At 45.0% G+C, this 8,331-nt stretch overlaps 1 protein-coding gene across 2 annotated transcripts in view; it reads right to left on the bottom strand.

The window, feature by feature from the left end:
* Nucleotides 1-1,398: 1,398 nt before the first annotated feature.
* TMEFF2 (transmembrane protein with EGF like and two follistatin like domains 2) overlaps nt 1,399-8,331 on the bottom strand; it is a 134,882-nt gene continuing 127,949 nt past the window's right edge. Inside the window, exons 10-11 of one of the 2 annotated variants that reach the window (XM_064451982.1) lie at nt 3,042-3,128; nt 1,399-2,630 (exon numbers count right to left, since the gene is read on the bottom strand). In XM_064451982.1, the coding sequence (XP_064308052.1) occupies nt 2,534-2,630; nt 3,042-3,128 (184 nt within the window). In that variant the 3' untranslated portion in view covers nt 1,399-2,533. The remainder of the gene's footprint in view (nt 2,631-3,041; nt 3,129-8,331) is intronic. The other variant, XM_064451983.1, reaches the window with a different exon arrangement.

Genomic DNA, 8,331 nt, shown 5'->3' with positions numbered 1-8,331 from the left:
GTCCATGCAGAAAAGGAAAAAGCAATCCCAAATCCACATCTCCAAATTTGATGCTGCGGTTGGTAGAAGTTCTGCAAATGTTTTCTGTAGCGTTCTCCATTCCTGTACGTACAATCCCACGACAGTATTACTTTCAGACTGTGTGCCCGTACCAGCATGTTGAAGGTTAAGTCTGAAAGGCCCAAAGAGGTCTGATGTTTGGTGGGACCTGTCCTCTGTGCATTAAAACCAAAATCACTTTCCCCGCTCTGCCCTCCAGTCTGCAGCAGGTACTTAAAAACTGGCCTTGTTTTTGGAGTTGTGATGGCTTTGTGACAGGCACCGCGGCTGGGGATGCAGCTAATAACACCTTGCAAACACAGGCTGTTTAGGGATTACATGTGGTGTTGCATGGTAAAAGCAAGGCAAATAATAACTTTGGGAAGTTTAGAGCTAGCGTGTCGGACTCCTGTTTTCACTTCTAAGCGATGCGATGCTATTTTAGGCCAGGCCGAGCCTTGCCTTTTTTAAATTAGGTTTATTGCTACAGCTACATGGCAGTATGTATGTGTTAACATTTGATTTTTGTACCTAATGTAAGTGACTGAAATAAACAATCCAGATCTGATGCTCCCAATGGGGGGACTGACATTTGGATTCGGCTCAAAATCTGTGCTTTTGATGCTTGCTAGACTCCAACGCCTCAGAAAGCACAAAGCACGGGGGGGGCCTCCAGGGTAGAGCTACATTTGTCACTCCAACCTAAGCCTCAACCTCATGTTGAAGTGCTGCTCAGAGGTGCTTGCTGCCATCACTGTGGTGGGTTTAGCTGATGGAGGGATCTGAAGAGGGGCGTTATAACGTCACTTTAATTAACAGAGCTTGCAAAGTCTCCTTGGAAGGGACCTTGAGCCACCAAACCTGTACAGCCCAGAGCTGCTGTGCCTGCATTCCCCTCCACGTCGTACCACCTGTGCTGAGCTTGTGTGCGGGAAACAAAACCAGCAAGGACTGGGACAAAGAGGTTTATTTAACAGTAGGTTTGAGCATGGAAGCGTCCCTGTGGTCCAGCGGGCCGGGATCACACCTGTTCGCTGCCTCTCTGCTGCTCACTCCTACCCCACACCACCACACTCTTCTTGTAATTTGAAAACAAGCCTCGACGATTTGAGAGCTGGGGGCGAGGGCTGAGGAGCACGCAGAGGCTGTACAGTCCCCCTCTCCCTCGCCCCAGCCCACGGCTCCGGGAAGCAGATGGTCCCTGAAGGGCCAGCAGCCCAGCACCGGAGAGCTGCCACGCGCCATCGCCTGCCCCGCTGCCTGAGAAAGCACCGCACTCCCACTCCCATCAATCAGCACAGACCAGGTGCCTGGAAGCATCTCTTGCCAATCACCTTTTATTACCTTTAAAAAGCCAAGAAACCCAGAACAAGACAAAAACTGAGACCGTGTGAACATCATGCAATGGATTCACTTTAAAGCAGGCTGAGGGGGGGCGACAGGCGACAGCCAAAAGCTGTGTTAGAGTAGAAGTATCACTTCACCCATGTCTGAAGGCCAGATCAGGTGGACTGTCACTGGTGGTGACTGTTGTGAGTGATCAGACCGATGCTGAAGCAGGAAATGGAAACATGCTCAAGAGCAATCGTCCCGGGTAACCCCAGATCTGATTCTAACCCAAATGCAATTTCTTACGTGGTGATGACAGGGAGCCGTACACCTCACCCTTGTCACGGTACTTTCTGCCTAGGCAAAGCCTCTTTGGGAAGGAGGAGCACAATGAATACTGTTTCAAGTGTGTTTTAGTTCAATTCTGTTATTTAGTGTGACTAGTATACTCCAGTAGTCAACTAGTGGAGTGGATGTTACCCAGCAGGAGTGAAGTTACCACACTCTGCCCTTCGGTCTCACTCTCTCATCTTCAAAATTCATAGCACAAACTAGAGTAATATCAGCTTCTCAAAAGAATGTGTTTTGGAGAGTTTCAGCTACCACGGAAATAACTTTGCATCTTGTCTATCATGTGGATGTGACAAAACACATGCCCTTATTTTCCTGAGGTATAGCCAACATTTGAGTTCATTACGTTTAATGGAGTAGGGTCACCCATAAAGTTATTCATAAGGTATTTTCTGAGTGGTTTTCACCTTCTCTTTGAAAAAATAAATTATATCAGCATGTGCACGAGGTACAAATGGTGCTGGCATTTCAGCTGTTATTATGTTATTAACTTTTTTAACCTAATAATTTTCAATCAACAGTAAGAAGCAATTTTCATTCACTCCAGTGACCAGAGTTGGAGATTCTGCAAAGCGTTCTCATAGGGTTCACCTTGACAGACACCTAATTCCCTCCCAAATTGAAACATTACCCCCGACACTCCCATCGCGGTTACCGAGAATTTCCATTTCCCCTTCAGTTAGGATTTAATTTAGAGGGCAAAGACTTCCTAAGCTATGGGAGAGTAAAGATAGCTGGTATGGGAGAAGAAGGCTGATGAAATGTAGTTGATTCCGGATCTGAAATATTTTATCCCTCCTCAATGTAGGTTAAATTATTCTTCACCTTTCCCACATCCATAATTGTCGCTGATCTTGGACCAACTCAAAACCCTACTACTGAGTTCAGTAGACTCAAAATTGCCACTAGAACTGGAAAAAGAAAAAAAAAAAAAAGAAGAGATTTGTTAGTGTCCATATACAATATCCCAAGACTATACACAGCTATGAGATACAGCAAATTTAAGAAAGGCAATTTTTTTCTCATCACTGAGTATTTATTATATATAACAAATACATGAAAAAGAAAAAAACTATATTGTGTGATATAAATAGTTTATTTACATTACAGAAAAACATCAAGACAATGTATACTATTTCAAATATATCCATACATAATCAAATATAGCTGTAGTACATGTTCTCATTGGTGTAGATTACCACAAATGCAAGGCAACATGTGTAGATCTTGTCTTAATCTTTTGTCTATAATACTGTATTTTGTAGTCCAAGCTCTCTGCAGTTAGTTTTGCCATTGTGGAAACATGCGCTCTTTAAATTAACCTTGTCGATGCTCTTGTTGTGTTGTCTGAACTGTAGTGCCCTGTGTTTTGCTTCTGTCTGTGGATTCTGTTGTTCCTGGGACATTTCCTGGAAAAAAGAGTTGTGAGAATACATGGCTTTTAACAACGTGTCTGCCTGAGAGGCGGTGCGGGCGGCTGGGGACGTGAGGGCGAGAGAGGGATCCTCTGGCCCTCAGCACGTTTCCTCTTCAATGAAATGAAATGGGCTGGCTAATGGCAACGGTACCACAAAAAAAAAAACCCAAACCAAACCAAAACCCAAACCAAAAACATACAACCCCCAAACCCCACAAAACATACTGTAAACAAAAATATGGCATGGGAAATTTTAAGATTCCTGCTCCTTACTGGTGAGCAGTGGCGACTCTGCTGTGTTGCTACAGCCCCAACTGCATCGCATCTCTCATCTTTAAATAATGGATTTATTTTCAGCGAGGTGCAGGTGGAAGATTTAGGACGGTCTTACGCTCACCTGCTCAGCGTCCCAGGTCTGTGAAGTGTGTACAAAGTGGATGCGGGGGGCTGCCTTTCCGAGGAGCTAAGCGTCCACAATCCCTATGAGTCTCCATGGAAATGCTCCATGCTCGGGTCATTAGCGAGCAGCTACTTTACTTACGGGCGCCTGCACCGCACTACGCTCCTCACACGGCTGCTTGGCTTAGTGCGGAAAGCAATTGCACCGGAAAGACCAAAATCTTATTTTCCTTTGGATGGCTGCAAAGACAAATCTCTTCTGCCTCAGGACCTCACGGTGCTCCTCAGCAGGGGCACATTTCAACCTTTTACCTGCAGCAGTGTTGGCTACGGGGCTGCTACGAAGCGCTTCCTGCTAATGGAAAGATAATAGCGTGTTTCTGGTTTCCTCCCATGGAAAGGCACCCTTGGACAGAAAGCATGGAGAATTTTAGCCTGAGGTGGAGGCTGTAGGAAGTTCTAAGCAGCTGGAAGCCAAGGGGGTTACAGCAGGAATGGTGGGCAAGCAGAACCACAGCAGGGTGACCAACACCCTCTAAAAATGCTTACACTTTCTGTATTTGTGGTACCAGTAGGAAAATGGTGAACTACAGACAAACAACCAGCAATAAAAATGGTCCTTTGCCCAGGGTGACCTAGTTAACATTTTGCTCAGGAGGAGGAAGCTATTCCCAATCTGGCCGTGCATTTGTCCTCTTTTTTCAGCTGAAGCCCCGTATGAGTTTTGAGCCTGGGTGCACTCCTTTCTGCCCTCCACATGGGCAGCTGCACAAGAAAGACTGAAATGCCGGCTTGGAGTGGCGTAACAGAATGCCCCATCATACTCCAGACCATACTGACAAGGAAAAAAAAAAATTCCCTTTCTATTGGGCTACCTTGTTTTTCTGTTACAGGGAGGCTTTCAGCGGCACCTTGTGAAACCCTAGGGGCTATGCACGGGGGAGAGCCCACCCTCTCAGTGCAGTGAGAGCTCAAAGCACTTGCCTTCAGCTCTGTGTCAAGTAACTAACAGCAAAATAGAGTGAAATAAATGTTTACTGACCCCTTAAAATTAAAAAGGCCACTTTTTTCCCCCTATTGAATGGGAGTGATACTATAGTTTTGTGATGCCAACTGAAAGGCTAAATAAGAGCAAGAGCATAAGGACTTACGAAGCATTTCAAAATGCTGAAATACAATTATATAAGTGTCTAACAAAATATGGGTCAGATTGTCCTGACTTGCCTCACTTTTAAGCCAACGAGACCACCCCCTCATGAGAAACTCTATGGCTGTGAGCTATATTTTGCCTCGTTCCTTTCTTGGAAGCAGTAAAGTAGGCTGCTATCGTTACTCCAGGAAAAATAAGCCTGCGTCTCTAGTGCTCTCGGAGGTCATGGCAGAGCTTTCATTATGAAACTAATGCAGATTTTAGCTGGTTTGTGATTTCATGACAAACTCATTATTCACTGCATGTTCCTAAAAAGGCGATCAAACTTTCTGAGTGAGTCAGGGAGCCGTTGTTAGCAAACACAGGGCTGATTCACTGAGCCGCGTGTCATGTGCACGCTGACAACCTCCCAGCCCCGACTGTCCCCAAGCGGCCCCTCCTGCCCATTCAGCCAGAGATTGCACAGCAGGACCTTGCAGCGCTCCGCAGGAGACAGCACCGACACCTCAACACGCTGAGAGGCAGCACTGCTAAATCCTGCTGCAGCAGTCAGCAGTCACCCGGGCTGACCAAGCTACCAGGAGTTCCTCCTGAGTCCCAGAGGACGAGGATTTACACCAGAAGGCACAGCCCTGCTTTGCCCCACCGCTCAGCCGTGCGAAGCAGGGATGGGGAACCAGGCATGGGAAGCCACAGTGGGCACAACTGGGCTGGTTTTGTAAGAAACGTGGAGGTACCAGGCGGCTGGGGGATGACTAGAAATGTCAGCAATCCCAGGGGATGCAGCTGTGCATTCCCAGAGAATGGTGGGTACTGACTGCTCCAGCTGGGAACAAGGAGATGAGCATCGCAGCGGTGCTTTCCCAAAACTGCCATTGACAGTATCTATACAGTCACTTCGTCCAAGGTCGAGAGAAATTGATTCCAATGTAGAGACTGCTCCGATTAAGATGATGAAAAAGCATATTTTAACCAAAAATACCCATGTTTTAACTGCATAATACACTATACTACCAATTGATGGAAGCCTGGGAAGGCCCTAGGGCCAAGTACTGACACCACGACTGCTCACATGTAATGCTATTGCATTTACAGGTAGGTTGTGTCTGAAATGCACCTGGGTTTCCTAAAAGGGGTGTTGGCATTTAACCAGCTTTTTAGACTTAATCATCTGCTAAAATTGAGTGACAGCTTTTCCTTGGTCCTTAACTCTTTCACATCAAAAGCTCTTTGTAGTGCTCTGTGTGGGGGATGCTTTCATTTATGAACACAGCAGTTTTATCAATGTAAACTAGGTACTGGAGCACAGGCTGCCTGCCCTCCCTCCATTGAAGCTTGCTTGCAAGCTTGAGTTACTCACAATGTGATTCATAGCAGGTAAAACACATCATGCATTCATTTTTAATCAAGTTATTTCTTCACATAAATAAGACTGCTGTGACTAAACATTAGGGAAGCACTAAAAATGCAAAGCTGTAAAGAAAACTGCTGAGAATCATTATGACACTAGGCCATACCTATATTATTTACCATCCTCCTTCACTTTTATCATTGCTTCTCTTTTGCCTTACCTCTGAGATAAAAGGCCTCGGCACAGGGGCCGTGCCTCACTGCTCCACCCTCTTCCCTCTGTACCTCTTGGCCTCTAGTCCCCCACTCCTCTTCCCCAGCCGCTTATTTCCATTGCTGGCACTAGTGAGGAGTAGCCAGGTGGCCAACCTCACCAAGGAATCTAGCCGCTTAAAAACAATCAGTTTTGTTCGTTGAGTTTTCAGCTGAATCTGGCCCCTGATATGGTTCGTTGTGTGGCTACACAAATGCTAATGGTGGCACAAGAGCACTGGCAGGACCAAGTGCCCAGGAGACAGGGGAGGGGGCAAGGGCAGACCGTCCCTGTCAGCAGCACTGCTCATTTATCCAGATTAAAGTGTCTATGCAATGATGGCCCTAAACGTGCCCGGGAACTGCTCAGAGCCTTCCAGCAATGGAGGACACCCCATAGATTTGCACCACTGTACAGGTATGATTTTAAGAGCAACAACAGCAAAGATAGCAAAAAAGATCTACAACGGTAGTCTTATGCGGCTCAAATGCAGGGTTTGGACACAGTGCACCAAACTCATTTGATAACTTAATTAGGTGAAGCTGTACTGAAATGAGTGTCAAAGAATTTGGCCGCAGTGGCCTCTGAGTGAGTGAAGTTTCCCATCTTTCTCCCAGGAACCCGGTAGGGTGGTTTTAGCACTTTGAAGAGTTCAGGGTGTGGAGTTCAAGCCAGAACAGTCAGGTTCTCCAAAGCAGATGACTTCAAAAACTCAATTACTTATGCATATGCTGCCACAATGCTCTTAGCCCACTTTGTAAATGTATCTCAAATCATTATGCCGGGATGGAGGATGCTCTGCACTAATTACATGCATTACAGAAAAAAGTCAAAAGGTCATAAATTAACTTGGTTACAAAGTGTGTGGGAAAAGGTACCATCTATGTATGAAAACAGTGTGTCATTTGCATTACAGTACCAGATCACTCAGAGCACACTGTCTTCATTCTTCAATATAAAGTACTCTACGTTACTGCATCAAGGTGACAAAACTAGAGTCACTCGACAAAATGATACAGAGCATTTGTTCCATTACCAGTTACTACACCATCGTCACCTTCTTACTACACACTACATTTTTGGTTATTTGAATTATCTCTGTGAATATCACCACAACAAATTATTGCCTCATTCAGCATTTACCGTTCAGTGATGGACACAGCTTGGCCAAAAAAGTAGCTATGTTTCAACAGAAGGTATTCTTTTATGCCTTTAGGCCAGAGAAGGACTCACAATATTTTTTTTTTGGTGTCTCTTCTAGCAACAAATGCTACATTTGTCTTCCAGCCAGGTAGTGCAATGTAGGGACTCAGATATATTAGAGATTTTATTTTCTACAGAGGTATGATACCGGGCTTTAATTTTTTTGTCTTTTTAAAACAAATTTATTTCTAAAAAACTGATTTATCAGTGTTACTAGCTGAGTGATTTCTCAGAGAAGCCTGAAGATGCCTGAAGTTCAGAACTTACCCCAAGCCCTCCCAGAGACAGTAGCACAGTTCACTGGGGAAACAGAGCAGCAGGTGTAGGAGAGGAAGGATTGCATTTACCCCTCTTGTTCTGAACCACCCAGGGGCTGCCATTTCCATTCAAACAAGCCCTTCTTCCTCATTAAAGAAAAAATAAATCATACATGGCTTGGTGTGCCACTACCTAGTGAAGACCTTAAAACATGTGCGGTACCTTTGAACATGTATACAAGCCTAATGAAATCATTTAATCAATGGGATTGCAAACAGGCTTAAAAGTTTGTATGCTTTGCCTGATTAGGACTAAGGGAATGGGCCCTTGAGGAAACCAGATGGAGATATGATTAGTTTTATTAAGTGTTGATCCAGCTGCTGTATTTATATTCCCCTTATTTACATGAACAATATTTGTCCAAGCATCTGAATACAAAACAGGAAACTTCATTTGCTGCAGGCACCTACCTAAGTTTGATTAAGATGGAAGTAAAAATTCAGTTATAATAATAAAGCAGCACTGTCTGGCTGGACCAGACGACATCTTCTGCTTGCTGGTGAGTTAAATAGCATTTGTTAT

Source organism: Phalacrocorax carbo, chromosome 5, assembly GCF_963921805.1.
Source record: "Phalacrocorax carbo chromosome 5, bPhaCar2.1, whole genome shotgun sequence".
NCBI lineage: Eukaryota > Metazoa > Chordata > Aves > Suliformes > Phalacrocoracidae > Phalacrocorax > Phalacrocorax carbo.
This window is presented reverse-complemented; position numbering and strand designations above follow the sequence as displayed.